This window comes from Anoplolepis gracilipes, chromosome 1 (assembly GCF_047496725.1).
Source record: "Anoplolepis gracilipes chromosome 1, ASM4749672v1, whole genome shotgun sequence".
NCBI classification, from domain to species: Eukaryota; Metazoa; Arthropoda; class Insecta; order Hymenoptera; family Formicidae; genus Anoplolepis; species Anoplolepis gracilipes.
Window position 1 is genome coordinate 13,487,429 of NC_132970.1, and position 23,663 is coordinate 13,511,091.

General features: G+C 29.3%; 1 protein-coding gene and 1 long non-coding RNA gene across 6 annotated transcripts; both read left to right on the plus strand.

Moving 5' to 3' along the window:
- Positions 1-6,531: 6,531 nt before the first annotated feature.
- Positions 6,532-8,403, plus strand: LOC140669488 (uncharacterized). The gene is made up of 3 exons (XR_012047351.1): positions 6,532-6,805; positions 6,977-7,150; positions 8,028-8,403. It is a non-coding gene; the product is annotated as an uncharacterized lncRNA (long non-coding RNA).
- Positions 8,404-12,008: 3,605 nt separating this feature from the next.
- LOC140667694 (chymotrypsin-like protease CTRL-1) lies at positions 12,009-17,533 on the plus strand. 5 transcript variants are annotated; one of them, XM_072895850.1, is made up of 7 exons: positions 12,009-12,153; positions 12,860-13,294; positions 13,413-13,628; positions 13,897-14,058; positions 14,125-14,423; positions 14,782-14,938; positions 15,262-17,510. In XM_072895850.1, the coding sequence occupies exons 1-7, from the start codon at positions 12,057-12,059 to the stop codon at positions 15,447-15,449; spliced, it is 1,554 nt and encodes a 517-aa protein (XP_072751951.1). In that variant the 5' UTR covers positions 12,009-12,056; the 3' UTR covers positions 15,450-17,510. The 5 variants fall into 5 exon arrangements, with proteins under 5 accessions (XP_072751951.1, XP_072751964.1, XP_072751969.1 ...); XM_072895863.1 differs by having other exon boundaries at positions 12,049-12,299; positions 15,262-17,533; XM_072895868.1 differs by having other exon boundaries at positions 12,049-12,210; positions 15,262-17,533.
- The last annotated feature ends 6,130 nt before the right edge of the window (positions 17,534-23,663 follow it).

Here is a 23,663-nt window from a genome sequence, read left to right on the forward strand (position 1 = left end):
AAATGTTGTACTTTTTATTTTTATACTAGAGAAAGAAAGAGAGTATACATAGATGCTGTCTTTCAAAATTAATACTAAAAATTATTGCATTAAAGGATATTTTTCCATGTTTTAAAGAGAAAAATATTTACAAACTATAAGTATATAAATAATTTTCTATTTAATTATTTTATTTAATTACACAAAGAAGCGTTCACTGTACTCGCGATAGTAGGGGAACGTGAGGTAGAACGGCCAATGTAAGCATTGAGGAAGTTTTCAACATATTAAAAAAAAATAAATCGATCCGTTTTTTACTAAAAATATTCTTTGAAATATCCACTATAAGAAAAAACACAAGTTTATTATAAAATAATAGTTTAGACGAGATTATTGATTTAGTAAAAGACTAGATTTTCGTGATATGCTTTTCATACGGGGTATAATGGACTACCTCCAAAACTTGTTTATTTTATTAACATTGATATCTAAAACTTCCTAAAAGTTGTATATTATAATATGATATATAGAACATAAAAATATAGATTTGTATTTTTAAATGATAATTATAAATTAATAAATAAAAACAATTCTCTTATTATAATAAATATTTTTCTCTTTAAAACATGGAAAAATATCCTTTAATGCAATAATTTTTAGTATTAATTTTGAAAGACAGCATCTATGTATACTCTCTTTCTTTCTCTAGTATAAAAATAAAAAGTACAACATTTCGTGGACTAATATTTCATTAAGCTTCAAAACGTATTTATTTACTTTTGATCATATAAAAAATTATAATTAATCAATATTTACATAGACACAGTATGAAATTAATAAGAAAAGATCATTTTAAAACATAAATGTATTTACAGTAATAAAAAATAGAATTTTATCATTGTTTACCTTATGTAAATATATCGAAGAATTACAATTCAGTCACGGAGAGCACAGCAAGTGCATTAAATAATTTATAACAACTTTCAACTAAAAATATTGCGACCACTGATACCAGCACGAAGAAAAAGACACCTAATAGCAATAATTGCAACATATTTCATGACATGGTAGCATCTCTGTAAAAAGATATCGACTCTGCACCATTCTACCCCACGTTCCCCTATTATACTTTAGCAAACGGAACAAGCTAAAGGTAAGGGGTGTTTTTTTTTTTTTTGGCACGTTAAAATATATGTCAAGAAATATATGAAGATGTGGACACACAAATGGTAATAAACAAATAGGTGGTGATAATTTTATTAGCAGTAATCTTATCATATCAGATATACTATCTCGCGAATAAGCTATCTTATTCTTAATATTTATTTTTTTGCATACATTTGCAACAGCTGTTTTTACGATTAGGTTTTCATTAAGCTTAATAATACGGTGGTATTACGGTACGAAAACCAGCAAATATTATTATAGTTGGAATGCTACAGGGAATTATTCCCTGTAGAAGTCATTGGTAGAAAGTATAAACTAACTATAGGTATAGAAACAGAAGATTTTTGAAAGGTAACTTTGCCGATAACAAGCTACTAAGGTTGAAAACATCTTTTCAATTGACTATTATTCAATTGATTATAAGTTAAGACCGTCTGCATAGATTGGGAGCCAATAAGATAGAGTGCAGCATTTTAGCAAGTTTAATGAGCTTGCAAAATAAGTCAAGTATAGAATAAATAATGATTGTATCATACAACCTAAAAAATAAAACAGGGAACTATTCTAATTTCAAGTAGACTGAGATAAAGATGTTAACGGCAAATCTAGAACAAGAAATTAACATGCCATGTTTCATTAGTGTGCTGCAGATTTCAAAAGATACTTTACATTGAACAAATTCTGCGCTACTTAAACAGTAAATATATATGCAAGTATCCGGCTATTTATTCAAGTTACTTAAATAAAATTTTTATAAGATTATAATTTTATAATTATTATGTCTAATTGGTGATAGATATAATAATTTTGATAACATGTGTAATATAATCTTATTATGAAAATTGCATGCACATTTATATCGTTACTTTTAAGTAATAAATAATTATTTAATTATTATTAAATAAATAAAAATATTTACGTTTAAAAATTATGTTTATGTATTTTTAAAATAAATTGTTTAATTGCAATTTTTTGATAACTCATTAACAGATTGTCAAAATACATTTGTATAATTAAATGACTAAATTAGTTAAAGCAAGTAAGAAGAATGATTTAGTACTATGGCTTTTTTCATGTTTTAACACGCGCTTTATAATTTAAAAGAATATAGTTTTAATATTATTTTTATTGGATTTTTTTTATATTTTGACTTAGTTCCCTAAAGCTAGTAATCTTTCTTTCATTAAAAATAATGTATATTTTTGTGTTTTACATCAATTATATATATATCATTGATATCATTTTTATATCATTTGTTTTATATATATCATTTAGTATTAATATATTATTTAATGTAAGTAGAATTTAGTTTTCAGAAAAATGAATAAAAATCAGTAAATTAAGATGAAAATAAAAATTATTAAATTAAAATAACATAAAAAAGTTCTGTTAATCGACGTATCGACAATATCATCAACGTTGCATTAAAATATCGATTACAGATAATTATTATTCCTCAATTACAGCATTTCTCTTGATAACGTTTAACAATTAACAGAAAATATTTGTATTTATTTTATATCATTTTTATTGCTATCAATTGTGACGTTTGTCATTTTCAACTACATGCTCTGACACAATGCGACTTTGTATTGTCGACGAAGTAATCTGCGGATCTGTCTGACATTCTGGATATTCATTTGGTTTGACGTAAATTTCATAGTCAGTTCTTTATTGTCAATTACATGCAACGTTTATCAATTTGATAAATACATTGCATTCTTGGTGGCTGTGTCATCGATAGCTTCGCTGCTATCGCGTGAGTATTTTCATAACAATTTCGATTTAAATTTTTCAATTTAAATTATTGTTTTTGACGCGGTCGCGTTATAGGGGAAAGTGGGGAGTTGTAAGACATGGGGAGTTGTGAGACACGTCAATCTTCGCCATACTGAGAAAGTTGGAAATGTTCCAAGAAGTGTTAAATGTTTCTCTTGACATGAACTCACTTTTCCATTAGTACTCGTCGCGTCAACATGCATTCTAAGCGTCACTCTATATTGTGATAACAAAAATATTCTTGAAAGTTTTTTCGACCATTTGTGTTTGCGGTATTTTAACTCACGTTTTGATGCAGATTGCAAAGGTAAGTACGTGCAAAACTATCATTAGGCAATTGCCTTTTCACACACAAAAGGAATTTTGGATGAACATTCGGTGTGTCGATGGCGATGCAACTATTTTGAAAATGTTCAAAGTGGGAAGTTGTGAGACACACAGTTGTTGAACATTTCTCAACTTGAGTTCGCATATTTCATGCGTATTTCTAATTATTCATGCATAATTTGAATGCTTCATCCAAATTCATTGTGAATTCAGCCATTTATATGATTTCTTCGAATTTTTCCATGATTTTTGTAGTCGTCATGCTTTGTTTTTTTTCAATATTTTTTTTCTTCAAAACTGTCTCAATTTTCATTTTTCACAACTTAAATAAAGATTGATCATAAAAATGTGCCATTTTTTGTCATGTCTCACAACTCCCCACCATTTTTGAAAATTCGAAAATCACCCCTTTTTTGCGGGCCATATAAATTTTTACAGCCTCTATGAATTTCAACGAACTGCTGCAGCCAATGGTTGTATTTTTAGGTCTACTACATATCCTACTTTAAAGATTTGCAAACTATCAGCTTTTATGGTAGTTGTGCCTCAAAAACAAAACCCGTCTCATAACTCTCCACTTTACCTTACATAATTTCCGTATTAAAAATAATCATAGAATTTTGTATATAAAAATATGATTTAATTAATAATGGGATGACCATTTGAATTGTTTTGTAATTAAATTGGGTAAAACTTTAGATTAGGGGACCCAATTTCGATTACGTTGACCTTGACATATGTTGTCACTGCCCTGAGTAAGGTTTTAGCCGTTGTTCATTGTTTGTTAAAAAGTTACAAGTAAAAAAAGTTTTATTTATTACACGTAATTTTTACACATTATTTATATTGAAAAGTGATTTTATAATGATACACCACAACATAAATAGGTGGGGGAAGGGGGAACTCCTCCCCTAACACCTTTATCCAGGTAAAAAAAATAATCTAACCGAACCTTAATAATTTATTTTTTGATTCTTGTCAACATATATATTATACATTAAAATTTTATAACAGATTTTATATTCTTGATTAAAACGGATAATATTTGTTACTTATTCTGTGGTTTAAATTTTAGGAATTATTCTATATGAGTTTTAAACTTCTGAACATTATGTATATTCAACAAAATATATTTATCATATTTAATGTAGAGTTAATAGAAGTATATATGTTTAAATAAATAAATGTATAATATTAACAGTGTACTTTATACAATGTACATAATATCTGTACTTAGTAGTATAGTACACAGTAAGTAAATGAAATTTCAAACATGAGCTTGACTTCAATTTACACATATCCAAATAAATGTAATTTAATGAAATTGTTTTCTTTATAAGTTCTTAATAAACAACAGCTCAAATTTTGAACGTTACTCAGGACAATGATAATATATTTAATTTATGTAAATTAATTTGACAACATGTGTCAAGGTCAACGTAATCAGAACTGGGTTCTTTAATCTAAAGTTTTACTGTTTTATTTTAATTAATATAAAAAAATATATAATTATTAAATGTATTTATTTAATATATATTTATTTATTAATATATATTACTAAATATATTTTATTAATTTAAATACACATAAAAAAAGGAACAAAAGTTTGCTTGCGCGCATAAACTATATTGGAGCGTGTTTTCAAAATGTTATGCATCAAAATCGGTACAAAATTTTGCAATTATTTGCGAAAACTTTTAAATATAAATAAAAAATAAATATAAATTTTATTTTTAAAATCTTTTTTATTTAAACAATTTTTCTTTATTTTTCTTTATTGTTATTTATTTTTACTTTACTCTTTTATTTGAAAAATAAATAAAATTTTTAATATCCAGCATAATTTGTAGGAATTATGGAACGATTGTAGGAAGGAGAGAAGTAAAAAGTATATTTCTGAGTGTAGTTTTGTTTGAAACTTTTTTAATTCAATATTTACTACGAGATCCACGATACTCAGTATAGTTTTTATTTCTATTGTACAAACACTCGATGAGAAACATTTTTTCTTCGATGCTTAGCGCGTTCATCCTGACACTTCTAAACTAACTTGTACAAAGGCTTACACACGAATGTAACTTACCGGTTTCAGATATCGGATTCTAGTCGATTAAACCTACTGACATCGAGAAAGAAAAATATAATCGCTCATTTTTTACACAATTCAAATGATTATTCGTTATTTTTAATCAATTCTTTTCTGTAATATTGAATAATTATATGTTTGACTCAAATAATCAAATAATAAAATTAACTTATAATATTTTTAGACCGACAATTATAAATTTTTACATAAGTTAATGTTGTGTAATGTTTATGCTGTATTCAAGAAATAAAAAATGATATAGACGTACTAATAATTCAAATTAAATCATCCTTGAAAGTTTCATTTTTATATCTTCTTTTTTTAATTTACGACAGATTATTAAAAAATTCTTATTCAATTAAACGTCAGAATATAAGTACATATTTTATTTATGTATTTATATAAAGTAATAATATTTTAATATTACAATATTATTTTTAAGTTAGATAAAGTTTTACACATTACAGTTTTTACACGTATATATATATTATATATATGTGTGTATATACATATATGTATATGCATATAAGTGGTATTTACATACTAACATAGTACTGCATCGTTTCGCAGACATTGCAAGAAATTCATTTATAAATCAGTATAAAATTAAAAATCAGTATTAGAATTTTTAAATTTAAATTATTAACGTTACCACACACAAACACACACGCACACACACAGCAATACATATGTACAATTGTGTTACATATATATGTACACATACACAAAATAAATGGCGCGCGCTTGTAGTGTTCTAATTGATCTATAAAATTATGATTACAAGTGCTAAAAAATAATATCAAGAATTCCCAATTGTTCTTACTTCTCTATCCTGATGATAATGCGAAGTATCAATAATGAGGAAGTAATAAGTCACCAATCAGTCTAATGAACATTCGTGTCTTATTACATAACATATATATTTAATTATCCTGTTATTTTACTATTATTGTTATACAATATTTCAATATATTCATGATACATATACATACATATATTGCATTAATAATTACAATATATTTAATTGTAATTATTAATAAATATACGTACATAATTGCATTAATAATTTTAACTACAATATTGACATATATGTGCACATATGTGTGCAAATATAAAATTCATATAAAGTGGGCGCTTATTAGCTTTGTTACGCTACTGTTTCTCCCACTTCTGGCGCACAAAAGGTCAAAAAGCATTTTCAAATCGAATCTCGGGCAGAACGTATCATCTACGGTTTGTTTGTCACTTCTATCGACGTTCGGCAGCTCTCAAGTTTTTCTTTAATATTATAGAAGAAGATGACTGAAATAAGTAAAAACGAATTTAAGTGCGAAAATTTAAACATGCCAGAACCTAATGATCACGAAGATTTTAATCTGGCAGCATTAAAATCATCCTTGCAGAAGATTCAATTACGCCAGGCTCAAGCTGAAGAAATACATAAAAAAGATGTCTATTTCTATGAGGGTACGGTCATTTTTTAATACATTTTTATAAAATCGAACAATCAAAAACTATCGAGACTATAAAAAAAACCGCATTATACTATTACATTTGCATAATAATCGTTTATAAATCATATAAATCATGAATAAAATATTTTAAAATCTTTTGTTTTTACAATTTGTTTTTATATAGATTACATTACAAAGAGTGTTACCCAGATGTTACAACTCGAACGTGATATTTCTTTAGTATTTAAAAATCACTTTACCATCTTACAAGACAATCTATTAAAATTCAAAGAATATTTAACGAATGAAACGGTCGAGTTAAAAAAAGAAGAAAATAATATATTATCAGTGAAGTCGAGTGAGTATATTTATCTACTTGAACCAAAATCTGCAAGTTTAACATTATATGATTTCTTATCTTGAAAAATTATTCTCTTATTTTTTCTTAAAATATATAGAACTAAAGAAAGATTAATAAACCTAAATTGTTAAATTGCTGTTGAAAACGTAAGTACAATATATGCGTGTATTCAATAAAATATCAAATAATATTGTATATTAATATTCAGATATTTCAATTTTTTTCAATATTCTTTAGATTGAGTATTCGTGTAACAACGGAAACGTTAAAAACAGTAAATTACGAAATGACAAAATTTAAAATATTAAAATAAATAAATACGCACATTATAAAAGTCACCAAAACACTCATTAAAATATAAACATCATAGATATTATACTAATATTAAGAATATACTAATACTAAGAGCAAAGAAACATATATAAAAGACAATAAAATAATCGCAAAAATATAAAAATTAGTTATCTATTTTCAAATTAATTTTTTAATTATGTGATATTTTATTATTTTTTATATTTATTATTTACATTTCTTTTTAATTTTTTATCCAGTATTTTTGTGATGTTTACTTATATTTTAAGATTGTTTTGATGATTTTCATGACGTACGCGTTTATTTACCATACGCACAATTTGAATGTTACCGTTTCATAATATCCTCGTGATTACATGATTATTCTACCCACTGAAGAAGATCTCAAAGTGTGAAAATATTAATATATAATTTTGTTTGATATTTTATAGAATATACGCACATGCATTTTCAATAATAGTTTAGTTCGATTTATTAGTTTTTTTTTAGTTCAAGTTTGATTTTTATCGTTGAGCATGTATGCATGATTTTATTTTAATTTTTTTTAACTATATATTTTCAGAAATAGACAAAAAAAAACAGGAACTTTTGAAAAAGATGGATGATACTATAGATCATACTATAGTTGAGACACAAGTGTAATCAATGACTAAAACTGATAGCTATTTATACAATATTTTTAGAGTTTAACAAGTTGACTAAAATTTTAAAAAAATATGTAAGATGCTAATCAAAGAAGAAGATTCTTCTGGAAATTTAAAAGCATTGGACATTATTTTGTCTTTATGCAAAATAGAAATTAATATTTAAAGAAATAATTTTAAAATATTATGTGTGACTTTATGAAACTCTTGAAATATAATCCTAATTATTATAAAAATTTAAGATATTTGTTTAAACGTTTATAATTAATTCAATTAAACGAATATATATACATATTTCAGCATTATATCGATATTTTAATCGTATTCTCTTCATTTCAATTGTTATTTAATTTGTTAGTGTTTTTGTGATGTCTTTGAAATTTAAGCAAAAAATATTGAAAAAGAAAACAAAAAATTATGTATATGTATATAGTCGACAGAAGATCATTTTTTTCTACAATATTACTTATGTATACAAGATTTCTGATATGTAATTTATGATCTGCCTCAATTTACGTTATATATCACATATTGAACAATGTTTTGCTTGGAGTGCGGGACGTGGCACGTGGTTATACTTTAATCGTAAATAAATATTAAGCTAAAATAAAAGTATTTTCCCGTGGCATTTATGTTTAACAATAATTAAATAAGTATAAACAGATATGCGGTCGTCTCTCTTATTAAGAGTAGTCTCGTCATATCAAGTAAATCATTGTATAAGAATAATCATCTTATTCTTAATGTCTTTTATTTGTAAAAGTAATGTGTACTTTTGTACACTATAATTTTAATCTTTTTTTATGTTTATGCATAGCAGTTCACTGTTTCTACGATAAAGTTTTTAATCAATTTATAGACGCGTCTAATTATGTCGTTGGAGCAAATATTTTCGCGATTGGAACGCGAATAGAGATGAATAAGTTCAAAAACCATTAGTTGAAAGCATACATTGATCTAGTATAATCATGAAAATCATTTGACTGGTCGCATTAGCATGTTTTAATTTCAAGAAAGTTTTGTAACTGAAAATACATTTGAGGAATTAATAATTATTAATTATCTTATTAACATGGTTTCAAACTATTTTTTGGTCGCGTATGTGTGTTAATAATTTATTATTATCACTCATGTTTTTATTACTATGTAATTATCACGCATCATGCATATTTTCAAAGATAGATATACATATAAACAGAAAAACTGTTTAATTTTTAGAATTTTGTTTATAAAGAACGGTTTGTCTCGCTTGTTAATAAAAAAAAAGTAGGCAATAAACGAAAAGAGAAACCGATTTCATAACATCTCATTTCCTAATTTTAGATTGTTAGTTGATAAAGATATTAACGACGAATCTACTAAGAACTTATATAAAATTGATATACTTTATCATCAGTGTTGTTTGGTGTCTTCAGATTTTAAAGGATATCTAATATTAGATAACTTTTTTGCCGATCATTTGAATAATGAGTTTATATACGTGTAGACATATTTTATAAGATTTATATGCAATTTTTTATATAAATTATGTGACATATAACTTATATAAAAAATTACAAATAGAGGATTGCATATAGAGAAAGAGATTATCATTATATAAATTACAATGTCAACTAATTGATGGTAAGTGACATAAGTTTGCTGATATAGTAATAATTCCGTTATGTAAAAAATGCATAATTTACGTTAAAAAAATTCGTTGGTTGTATAATTATAATAAAAATATATACATATAATTGTACATATATATGTTATACATGCAATTATCAGATTCAAGTGTTTGTGATGGAGATAGCGGCAAATGCTTCGAAAAGAACGGCGTTTGGTATCTTCGTGACGTCGTGAACGTAAGCCCAATCAGAAACGATAGTTGCGGTCACAACTTGTACGTTGCATTCACTTCTGTCAGTAACTCCCATGAGTGGATTTGTCAGACTTATACCAACACAGTTTGAGAATTATGAGTTGTTAAATGTAAGAAATACCTATCGATATATCTTACGGTATATGAGATCTAACTTGCAATAGATATCAGACGAACATAGAATATAAAATATAATATTAAAAAGATAACATTATATGTATATCAAAATGTTGAAACAATGATATTTTTTTCTTTTAATATTGATTTAAAAAAAACTCAAATACAGTGATAGTAATTGAAATCTATGCAATCTATATTATTGATTTTTATATTAAAATATTTTTTATTTTTAAGTAGCGAAATATTCTTTATAGATGTGAGAGTTATAGTTTTCAGAACGTATAACGAAACCTTTAATATAATCTTACATATTTTTTGTAATATATGCTGACAAAGAAATAAATGAGAAGAACAATTTTAAAACAACTGCTTATCACAATGTCTTTACTTTAAAGTTTTAGATGAATAAATATTTCGTCAATGTTTTAGCTATTAAAAAAAGTAAGATTGTACGTGTGTATATATAATTTACATTATACTATTTACTTTTTTAAGTAAAAATTGGTCTCTTTTATCTATCATCTTATGTCAATTTAATAACATAAAATATTGTCTTAATATTTAATTTAATAAGATAATAAACTCGAATTTAAAAAAAATTAATTTGTTTTTTTATTGCGTGATTTCTCAAACAGATAATATTATAATTTGTAAATTATTGCAAAGAAGATTACTTCTTATAATATAAATTTTTCTTATTATTGTGTTTTGCAATTAGATTTGCTTACAAATTCAGAAAATATTCGCTTTAATAATTTGTGCTAGTCTACGATATATAATCTCTTTATTTCTTCAGCTTCTGTCAAGAAGGGACTTGGTTGGTGGTTACAAAAATTTTTACTCATTCATCCATACCCGTTCATATCTTTTACAATAATTAAATCTAATATAATATATCATATAACATAAAACATAACATCTGCAGCTTAACTTAACAGCTATCTAATTACAGTTATTTATATCTTTTCCTCTCCTCTTTTCTTTTTCTTTCCACAGCCTTTTCAATATCTTTCCTTTCTTCTCATACAATTCTTCGTTCCATATCTTAGCTAATATTTCCTCTCCATTATTACCTAAATCACGAAACCAATCTTTAACTACACAACATTTTATTACATAGTGTCCCAAATTGTCTTTGCCTGTTTTATACAATCTACACAATTTACATTCTTCTTTTTTCCAATATTTATTACTTTCCTCCATATTTCCACATCTTACTCTAAGTAACGCACGTACCATCTCCATATCTGTCTCTTTCTAAAATTTCCCTGTTTAACTTGGAATGCTAAAAACCTATTCTTCCTATTTCTTTATATTTCTTATTGTATTTCGCATCTCTTATTCTGTGCTAGTCTATGATATATCTTAATATTTAAATTATTAAGATTAATTACCTCTCATTAGAACTTTTATCTTCATTACTATTATATTCATTACTACTATTGTAATATTCCATTGCATTATTTCAGATATTAAATATACACAATAAACATACACAATATTATATTGTAAGTAAATTACATAAGACTATAGGATTCTACATATTATTTGCATGTCTTAACTATTTTAACATTGTAGATTTTCAAAGCGCACTATTGCAATTAATTAGTTTTTTACAGCTTTAATTTTAAAAAAGATATAGTAATAATAAATATTATTATAATCAGCAAAAAGGAGAATAAAATATCATTAATTATTATCATTTACTATTATTTTGAAATATCAAAATTTTATAGATAAAATTATTTTGTGACTACACAATATATTTTAACAACAGCGCTTGTAATATTTATAATAATTATTTGTCATTGAAAATCCCAGAGATACTTTGATATTAATAACGATTATTTGTAAGTCGTTTTTCCTGTTTCGATGTTATTCGAAAGATCAATAGGTTATCGTGAATATTCTTTTGATCGCAGTGAGCCTCATAGTGAATTCCACGGCCAGTTTCTCGTTGACCATGAATAACGATTGTCATATTGGCAGTATGTCTATAGTTATGGACATCCGCGTTACATTTTCAGTGATTTTGTCAGTATTGGTTTTACTATCGTCACGTGAGTTGACATAACGTTATCGTTTCATGTGAAAAGTTCGCTGTGAAAATTCGCATAGTAATACGATTTAATGTGAAATTAAAAATCATATGTTTATGCTCTTCTGTATCGTATTGAATAATCGGACGTGTCCTCTGGCAGAAATAGTGAAATTATTTTATATGAAAATATTATGTGTGACATAATTTGAAATGCACAATTGTAAATAATATATTATGTTTAATATCTAAATACTCTGATCATACGTAATCGAAATATTTCGATATTAAAATACTAGTAGACATTGTTTGAATAAGTTAATTCTGTATTCTTAAAATAAAATAAAAAAATAAGCATGTAAAATAAATGATGACTAGAAAAAATCATGAATATATCTACCAAAATTTATATTAAAAGATCTTCGTTGTGGATCTTTAATGATCAAAGTACAAACATCATATATCACTATTTGATTAATCCGACCTTGAATTATCTATAAAATTTATTCCTTTCTCTAAGTCTTTATCTCTTTTGTGTCTACTAATAATGAGATTAGTAGTAAGAATTTTTATTTCAATAAACACTCACTCAATACTGTTTTTTGAGACACGTATAATTAATAATTTTAATACAATATTTTATTTAAAGTTTCCCGCATGTAAATTATGTGATACAATATTTTTCAAAAATTAATTAAAACATTCATGTATAAATTATACATTTTTAGCGTCTCTATGCCAGAGCGATGAAAACGTAGTTCAATATAATCCATATGTAATCGCTATTCAAAAGAAGAGTTCCGCATTTACAATTCGAAACGACGAAAATCCTCAATTACTTCATTCAATCAATGGTTATTCAAGTGATCCTCAAGACGCCCCAAATGACTTATCTAATCGGACTATGTACAACATTGAAGACAGATTCACGCATAGGCCATTCAATTCGCGCGATTGTCTTTTGCCTGAACAACCAGAAGGTGGACATTACGAATTGAGCGGTTGCCTTGAATTTGTTGAGCCTTGTAATAAGCATCCTAATGCTCTAGTTCCTGAAATCAGTGTTCTTAATTATTTTTGTAAAAACAACTATGTACTGAACGGAAGTAATATTTTGGTTTGCGTCAACCAGGAATGGATACCTAAACCGCCTTCGTGTCTCAGTAAGTTTATTTCGATATATGATTTTGAAGGTATCAAATAATTAATAGTAATTATATTTTTATTTAATAATTTGATTAGTTATATATAACATATAACATGTAATGTTTGTCTTTATAGAAATCTGTCCGGCATTAAAAAGTACGAGCGTAGACATTTCTTGCAACTATCAGGGAGAAACGGTATCTTGCACCAAGAATGTATTACCTGGTACAAAGGCTGTGCTTTCTTGTAAACCTTCTTATACATTATCTTTCACGAATGATCCGGCTTATAGAGAGGTCACATGTCTCGACGATGGTTTATGGGATAATCACGTTTTTCGCTGTCTACCAGGTATTCAGATATCAGTTGCATTTTTTAATACGCAAAGACAAAATAATCTCTACGAAACATTCTTCGTAGATATTCAATGATATTATTCATTAGTAACTAGCAATTCCTTCTTCTTAAAAATCATTGTCCTTCTGTTTCTTTCTCTTTCTCTTTTGATATGTGCAAAATTATAATATCAATACTATTCTAGTTTGTAATTTATAATTATGTAATTGTCTATTTATGTAGTCGTTGGTATAGTACAAAAAACATTATTTAGTTTAATTAGAATGTGGAACGTCTATCGCGCATGGTCACTCTTTAATCGTAAATGGACTCGATGCGAAAGTAGGAGTATTTCCCTGGCACGTTGGTATTTACTTTAAGAATACGAACGAATATGAACAAATATGTGGTGGCACTCTCATTAGTAGCAATCTCGTCATATCAGGTAAATTGTTGCGCGTGAATTATTTTATTCTTAATATTTAATTTTTCTTCATGTATATATTCACAGCGGCTCACTGCTTTTACGACGAAGTTTTTATGAGAGTTAATGACGCATCGAATTATGCCGTGGCCGCTGGTAAATATTTTCGTGATTGGGATGCTAAAGAGGATTACGTTCAGAAGTCAGAAGTGGAAAGTATCCAAACGGGCGATAGATATTTAGGTCGGAATGGTAATTTCGCTGATGACATAGCCCTCTTGAAGCTGCAAAGTCCTTTTCAGTTGACTACTTTAGTCAAGCCCGTCTGCATGGATTGGAACAACCGGTACGAGAGAGAGCAGCTGCAAGAGGGACAATTTGGCAAGGTAACATTACCTAAATGTCACTTGCGAGAATCAATTAATTGGTCATTTTAATGTAATCTAATTAATTGTGCGGATGCATTGCAGTGTGTACATATTCGAAATTGACTAATTATTGCTGACTAATATTAACGACATCATTTTGAATGAAATTTTGATTGTGTAAATGTTGATATATTGGTTTTATCGTGTTTTTATTAATCACCATATATACATGCATTTTTTCAAGAATAGATTACGATGAAATAGATTATCTAATTTTTGTGGAGTACGATTAAAGAATGTTTTGTTTCACATATTCAAAAGAATAAAAGCAGAAATTAAGAAGATAATGATACGGATATGTGTACACTTATTTCAGGTGGTCGGCTGGGGTAAAGACATAAATGGCATATCCACTAATAATTTACAGGAAATTAATATGCCATTCATACCGTATCATCAGTGTTTGTCCAGGGCGCCTGTAAGTTTCCGAGGATTGATCACACACGATAAATTCTGTGCTGGCTATTTGAACGGTGAGTTTATATGCGCAAACAGTTGTGAGACTTATTCATATTGTTTATGCTGTTTTTTTTTCAAAATTACCGTAATAATTGATGATGGTGTCCACTTGATAATAACTCATACAGCATTTGTTCCTAAAAGACGTTCAAAAGATGACTTAAAAAATGTCTTATTGTCTTTGGACATCTTTAAAATGTCTTTTGGTTTTTTTGGGAAATAATACAACTTTAATGATATAGTAATGATTTTATGTCACAAAAGAGAAATGTTTGCACATTTTTCCTGTTAATAATTCATCATATTTAAGGAAAATATGTAATTGCATAATTGCTAGGTTCAAGTGTTTGCGATGGAGATAGTGGTAGTGGTCTATGCTTCGAGAAAAACGGCGTTTGGTATCTTCGTGGTGTCGTCAGCGTAAGTCCTGAGAAGGACGGTATGTGCGATTACAATTTGTACGTTGGATTTACCTATGTCAGTAAGTTCCGTGAATGGATTCGTAAGATTTATGTAAATGTGTAAATATTTTTAAGAACGTGAATTGTCGAATCCAAGGAATATATTGCCTGCATTATTGAGCTAACTGTAATGTCAGGTGAATAAAATAAGTAAATAGCAAAAATATTGATTTTAAGTTCATAAATGTTCTTCTTTTCTTTAAATTTTTAATTTGTTTGAGAAGACGCAAAAAAGAGAGATAAATATGAAACTTTATTATATATGAAATATAATTAAGTTTTATGTCAAGATCATATAAAGTTACATTATCTCTCTCTCTCTCTCTCTCTCTCTCTCTCTCTCTCTCTCTCTCTCTCTCTCTCTCGCGCGCGCGCGCGCGCACGCGCTCTCTTTAAAAGAATTATACGTATATTATTTATAAAAGATTAAAACGTATTTAATCTGTACGAGTTTTTAGCATATAATGCGCTTAAATCGTCATACATTTATAAATTTGTATATGTTTATAAAAAAAATAAATTAAAGAAAAACTCAGTATTTTTAATTATTACTGCATTACTATATTGTTGTATTAATATTTGTATAATTATTTTTTCATGTAATTGTTGAAAATACTTGCAGCAACAGTTAATCGGGAATAACAATAATTATTGAACTCATATTGTATAATATATAAAGCCATATAGGAAATTTTAATATAATATATAGTTTGCTATATATTTATTTGTTATAAAACGATACAGCAAGTATACATATATATAGTAATATAGAACTATCTTGTGCGAGAGAAACATTACAACATGTCTTTTTACGTTGAGTGTCGATCGAATTCGGCGTGAATCTCATGGTCAGTTTCACGTTGACCATGAATGGCAATCATGACGTCGATATTAATTTCTACAATTCTGAACACATGTGTCGATGACTCTATTGTTTTACTACCGTTATAAGTAATTTATATAAACGTTTTGATCTAAACTTTTATTACTGCTTTTTGGCATCATTTACGAAATTTCGTGTAAAGCCATAACTTCTCATAGTAATATGATTTTAGTGTGATATTAAAATATATACTTTATATTATCAAATCATCAAATAAGTGCTTAAACAAAAAGTGAAATTAACTTATGAAAATGGTATAGCATGCGACCCGAATAATTATAATGTGTGATGTATGATCAAAAAAGATATTAATTACATAATTTTTTAGTATAATTTATTGTTATACCTAAAATAAAAATATAAGTGAAAGGAATCAAACGTGATTTCTTTACATCTTAAACAATAATTAAATTACTATAAATGAACAGCTAGAATTACTAGAGAAATATAAATTAAGACTTTTATCTTGATCAAGGATCGAAGAGATTGCACATTGTACATGTATCATTAATGTGACCTTGTGACGTCTGTAAAATTCATTCCTTTCTCTTCACATGTTTTTTTTTTAGCTCTTTTTATCTACAACATAACATCATTTCTTATTTGATTCTTTTGAAACGCTATTTAAATCTTCTTTTGAAGCGTGTATGCAATAAAAAATTTTAATATAAAATTTTAATGTAGTATTAAGCAAATATTTTTCACACATATAAGAGAACATTTTTCGAGAATTAATAGATGTATTTACGTACAAATTATGGATTTTTAGTGTCTATTTGCCAGGATACGTAAAATATATACAATAAAGTTTCTTCTCATTGGAACGCAACTAGAATAGTTCATTTAACCGAAATACTTGTGTTTTGCTTGAAAAACTAGACAATGAGATAGATTGATTAAATGTTAATTCAGATTGATTAAATGTACTGATGTGAATTGTACTAATAAATATCCTGATGATAGAATTTCCGATAGCAACATTTCGTTTAATTTTAAAGACAATTATGTTCTGATTGGAAGTATTTTTTGTGCGTTTTGCCTATGGTTCAAACAAGTCCTTTTGTTTTAAAGTAAATTTATTTCGATTATATGTGTTTTAGTATCAGACAAATGAAAAAAATTAATGTAAAAACAGCATTTTTCTTATTTAATAACATTATAAAATGTATCATTTATTAATGTTTACATCCGTATAAGTCTGTCCACCGTTAAAAAAACATAGGTATAGTAGTATAGTTCATTGATATAAAAATTATGTGTCTCAATAACAGTTTATTGGATAACTGCGTTTTCCGTTGTCTACTCGGAATTTTAATTTGCTTACCTTTGATATAAAGTTTAAATAAAAAACGCATTAAATGTCAGAGTTAGGAAAGTTACTTTATAAAAGTAATTCGTTTACAGTTACCGTTACTGTTACTCAAAAAGTAACGAATTGTTACAATTTCCATTACTTTTTTTGTACACAATACAAACTTTGCTTAAAAATTATTTTAATATATGTAAGATCAAATTTTTACACTAAACACTAAAAATTTTTAAACATTATTTTACATTAAAGTAATCAAAATAATATAATTTTGATATTACTATTGATATAAAATGTGTAATAATTTTGATAATCATAAATTATTTTAAATAAAACAAACTTTTGAAAAAAGCGTAAACAAGCTTTTTTAAACACTTTTAGATTCTGTAAATGTAAATAAAAATAATTTTCTTATCGTTAGTTTACTTTCAATAGATTTATAAATATGGTCAAAATTGCTTTCTTCACGTCTCTTTAATTTTTTTTATTTTAAAATTTTAACGCGATACGATAATTTTCATAATATCGAATTCTTGACTAATCATTGAATTATCTGTCTACTTAAATGTTTTTTTACAAAGTAGACAGATACTAGAAAGAGATTTCAGCAGTTTCTATATGATATTGCATTTCAATACTCTTATTAATCCTTAAGTTCCATTTCACGTATATGTTACATGTACTATGTACTATATATAAAATGCCCGCATATGCATAAAACAAACAATATCGATGTTTCTTTATTTGAAAAATATATTCGAATAAAGTACATTATATTCAAATATATTCAAGTGTATTCGAAATAAGTCCCAGACAACAGAGAAAGGCCAAAAGATCATCTTTAATTAGAAATTATATCATCTTAAAGATATTTAAAAGATACTAATTTGTAAGACGTCTTTAAGTTGTCTTTTAAGGATCTTTTAAAGACATGTGCTGTCTGGAAAGTAACGATAAAAGTAACTGTTAATTTCGTTACTCGTTATCACAAAATGTAACGAAGTTACTTTTTCCATGCAAACAAAATTTGCCGTTACCGTTACCGAAAAAAAGTAACGCGTTACTTTTCAACTCTGTTAAATGGTCTTTTTTGCTTAATATTGTCTATTAATATATTATTAACAGATTTTTCTTGTTTGCATATGAAATACTTGTGTATAAAAAGTGTTGTCTTTCACTTGTTGACTTAATTGAATTTATGATTTGATAACTCACGCAATTGTTATAATATAAAAATATCAACAAGATTCTGTTTATAATTAAAATATCAGACGTCTATCATCTACGGCCAGCCTTTGATCGTAAATGGATCCTAAGCTAAAATAGAAGTATTTTCCTGGCACTTTGCTGATATTTACATTAAACAATATTTATCGCACTTTCATACATTCCACACGCGTTATATATTTTTTTAGTTGCAATCAAAAATGGATCGAAACACAATCGAATGACGAGCGTGATGAATGTTCCGCGGGACGGTTTTATCTGACAGAAATCTAAATTAGTAACGTACCGTTTTATTTACAACAGCGTCGCGTCATTCGTAACGCAAAACCCCCCGTTGTCGAGAATTTTCTTTTTTTTTGTTGTCTCAGTGTGTCGCCTCTCTGTGTCGCAGAAATTTCCCATCGGTATCAAGATTATCTTCAAATGGCATCGATACCCACATGAATGAACTTTGTTTTGCGAGCTTACTGTCTCCTCGATAAATTGAGTTCCGGAGTTTGATGATGTATCGGTCGCAGCCAGAGAGCAATTCGAGCTTCATATTTCTCACGAATTCAACGAGATCGCGTTTCCACGATGATTACGTGCACCGTTCGCTAAATAATTAATATTCCGCAACGTTTATTGTTCAAACAATAATTTGGTGTAAACGGATACTTAAATATTCATTTAATTTTCAGAATATTCTAACTTATACACATGCAATGTACATGTACATTGTACAATATTAAACATGTGTATGATACATGCGTGATAGTCTAATAAGGAAGCGCGTACATACATCTTCCGAGTTCTGTAATATGAAAATGTAGCAAATTCTCATTAGCGATTAATTATTTAATTAGAACTATCTTAGCGCGAACGTGTAATATACTTGCATATATGCTCGGATATATGTATTCAGCGGTGTCAGATACGCACGTGGATACATGTGTTTGTACCTGGGAACCCGCGTTTGCTCCCTGCAAGATTCATACATTAACAGGATGTGTTTGTTTGTTCATTGGTAAACTGTGGTATGATCATTATACTAAAGGTAGAAGCGGATAATAGAACGCGCACACGCGAACTAGTCTGATAAGGCTCGATCGATATCTCGGGCAAGAAAATCTAGTTTGAGACAAAAGCAGTTTTCGTGCACTTGTGAAATGCACGCAACATCTATATAAGATAATATAAGCAAATATACTTTGAAATATTATGATATAATCAGGAAATATTCATACAAAATATTTTGTTATCATCGATTTTACTCGAGAGAGAATATCAATTTTCGTACCTTGATAATTATTTGTCCTTCTTCCTTTCTTTTGGCGGGCGTGGCGCCTTTATTAATAAAATCTTTTATTTAACTTATTGAAGTGTGATACTTCTTGTACATTTTTCGTCGCTTCTTTGAACTCACTTTGTAGGAAACGTTACACGGACCAAGGGTGGCCGAGATAATTGAAACAGAGCGAACTTATTAGGACGACTCGTTTCCATTTCCTCCTTCATCGTCACCATCGTTGGCGCGACGCTTTTGTGCATTAACACCGGACGAGCGTTTTAGCGCGGTCCGTTATATCCCGCCCCCGGATCGCGGAGCGAGTGTATTTTTCTTTGGGCTTTTAATTAGTCCGGTCATTAATTAAACACATCTCTCTCTCCTTCGGGTGCCCGCCGTCGACATCCGGCGTGCGCGCGCGTCCTGCTCACCTCTTGCACTTCAACGTTCACCATCCCTGTTCTCTCACGGCTACCCTGCATTGCTCTCCCGGCACTGCTCTTCCTACCGCTTCTTCCTACCGGGCGTTACCTCGCAACACTTTAGGAATTTTAATTTCGCCCTAACGTGTAAACACGCCGGCGCCAATTTATTTCACCACGGGGAGCGTTTTAAAAGGGAGGTTCGGCCTCGGTCGACCTCTCTTTCTCCCGCTCCCAGTCTGTTTGCCCTTAACTTTAATTCTCTCTCTTTCTCTTTCTCTCTTGTCTCCGACAACTAGATGCCCTCCACGATTTACGGTATTGCGGAATAGCCGCGGGCTTCGGTGTGAAGGAAATCGAAGGCCATAAAGTATCAGCGGATGCACTCGTGAAGGTGGTTAAAATTGTAGAAGAATATTGATAGAGATAATGCAAATCTTATATTAAGTAAAATTATTATACAAAATTTCATCTTTATATACACTTTACATTTACGCCAAATTGTTATACGTTCAAAAATATATTTTTTTTTTTAATTTGGGAGTTTTTAGTTCTAATTTTTTAAATAATATATATTATTATTTAATAATATATTAAATAATATAAAAGGAAATAAATAACGCATATGTAGCGTGCGCTTTGTAATAATCTCTAGTACAACAAAAAATAACTAAAATAATTCAAACAATTAAATGACATAATTTATTAATTAAAAGCTAATAATGTTACATATATCTTTATTGATAAAAAGAAAAGAGAAAATTATATTACTTTATGACCACAGAAATAACCGATCTGATCATCCACCAATGACTGGCCATTCACTTGACTCGTTCTACTACGAGAGAGCGTACGTTCTGCCCATGGCGGATAAGCGAAATCGTTCTACATTGGATGATTAGTGCCAAGCCTGACAGCGTGGAATAATGCCTGGGATTACGATAATTAAAGAGTGTGATTAGTTTTATTGGCCGACCAGCCGTAATAACGAACGGGGAAAGTCTCCGGTGGGCGAGGAAAATTCTGTTTTAACTTATAAATGTACTTCATATTTTATTCGTCTTCTTCCTCGCCATTTCTTTCTTCTTGGCTTCTGCCAAATGAAATTTCCTATGTAACGCGGCAATATATTCTAGTTTCCGATAATCCGATAAATCGCATCTTGTCGCCGCTTAATCGCGACGTGATGAGATAAACCGTTTAGTACCCTTATTTAGCGACATTATATGCGGCTAAAATGGCTCTCTTCCGGTATTCAGGTCAAAAGGCTGCGCTCCTTTCAGCTTAGCGGTACTGGTGCAGAAAATGGAACAAACACACTCCGCGATAATTTAACCCGAGTTCCGAGCCGGGAATATTTCTTCACAGACTTATCCTTTGAAATCCTTTAATGGGAATTCTTTGCGACGACTGCGAGATGACTTAACTCAGTGATAATATTATTGTACTTGGCCTGAAACTTGGTAAGGACTCTTGGTACGCAAGAGAAATGAGAGCTGTTTCGAGAAAAGGGAAACGGTCAATGTAACTCTTCTAGAGGCGACGAACGCTTGGAAATTAATCAGCTGGAGATAATTGAATCTCAATGTGCTTTTCAACTAATTTTGTTGCAATATTTTTAAAAGTAAGTTTCGCCATTGAAATTGTAATTCTGCGAGAATTGCTACATGGGTTCAATTATGGTAGTGATACTACTCTTTCCTATCTCCTCTCTCGGTTTCATAGTCAGTTTTGCGAGACAAAACAAATCGTCCGATCGACGTTCACAGAAGCTAACGTTACTGTCGATAATCTTATTGTGATTCTCCATTCACTCCGATTTATCGTTGTACCAAGTGAATTGGTATACGGTCGGTGAGCTCGAATATACGACTGGGCGTGCATCGATCCCAGCCGTAGTCGCGCAAGAAAGCGACTTTCGGCGGAAGAGAGACGAGCGGAAACGAGACCGCGACAATGGTAAAAAGAAAATTACGAGGGAGAAAAAAAAATCGTACCTGGTGAAACTGTTCCACGAACGAAAGCACGAAAGGTAAGATAATGGAAAGTCGGAAAGAGCGCCGATCTACCGCAGACAGGTGAAGAGACGTAGAATGGCAATACTTCAAATTCATTTGCGCGACAATCTCCGGTTCCTTTCACTTCACGGCTCATGCGCAACCTACCCTTTTTCTCTTTCATCGGTTATCAATAAAATCAGAAATTTGTCTCGCAGGAAACTACCTCGAGAGAAATGGGACAAGATGTGACGCGATAATTGATGAGCATTATTAGAGAAGAAGAAGAGGGATAGAGAATTGTTCGCTGTCATTTTGGAGCAGAGCGAAATAAACTGCGAAATATGAATGTAATGAATATTGTCTAGAATGGCGATTGGTATGTACAAAATATCTGAAAGAGGGTCGATCAATTGACTCTCCCGTTTCTTCGCGATGGTAAGACGAAGGGCGACCGGAAAACTCGAAATTGTCGCTATTGACAATTTGTCGTCGAAACTCATCGAGCACGACCGACGGGAAATGAACCTCACTTTCTTTCAGTTTTATAGCTGGTTTATAGGTAGTGGTCCTTTTTCTGCCTTGTGCCTTCCTCCTTTCCGTTTCCGTCTACAGGGGGTGTCGCGATGCGCCGAAATAACTCGTCCTCCGATAAATTATCGCCTAATTAGGCCGTGGAACACGGCGTTTGCACGTGACTCTGGTAACTATAAAGCGCACGTTACGGTCATTTCTCATGGTTGAAAAATCTTCACGAGGTACTAAGCTTCACTTAGAATGGAGCCAGTAGTCGAGTGTGCGGCTCTCGATATGCTAAGCAAATTTGACGATGGATCCGGTTTATATGCGAAAAAAGCGCTGTTTCATTCGAATTTCCGAAAGGTCCCGTCAAATTGACTCGGCGAGGGCGTACAGCATAATATCGAGAATTAAATGGAGAGGCTAATCGAAAGACGGAATTCTCTTAAAAAAGTCTTTCATCTCTTATCGTTATCCAATTCATTTTTCAATACGATAACGGAAGGTATATCATCATCCTCGCGATATTGATAAAGCGATAGTGCAAATGGTTCTCCACTAGCTCAACGACGCGGCCATTTTTACGCGGTTTGAACGAAACGGGGAAAGTGGATGACAAAGTGGACCGATCAAAGCGCATTAGACATGGCGATT

Coding starts and splice junctions, on each gene's coding strand:
- LOC140667694 (XM_072895850.1), top strand. CDS start 12,057: ATGAATAACGATTGTCATATTGGCAGTATGTCTATAGTTATGGACATC. Junction 14,424..14,781: donor AAGAGGGACAATTTGGCAAG/GTAACATTACCT, acceptor CACTTATTTCAG/GTGGTCGGCTGGGGTAAAGA. Junction 14,939..15,261: donor CTGTGCTGGCTATTTGAACG/GTGAGTTTATAT, acceptor CATAATTGCTAG/GTTCAAGTGTTTGCGATGGA.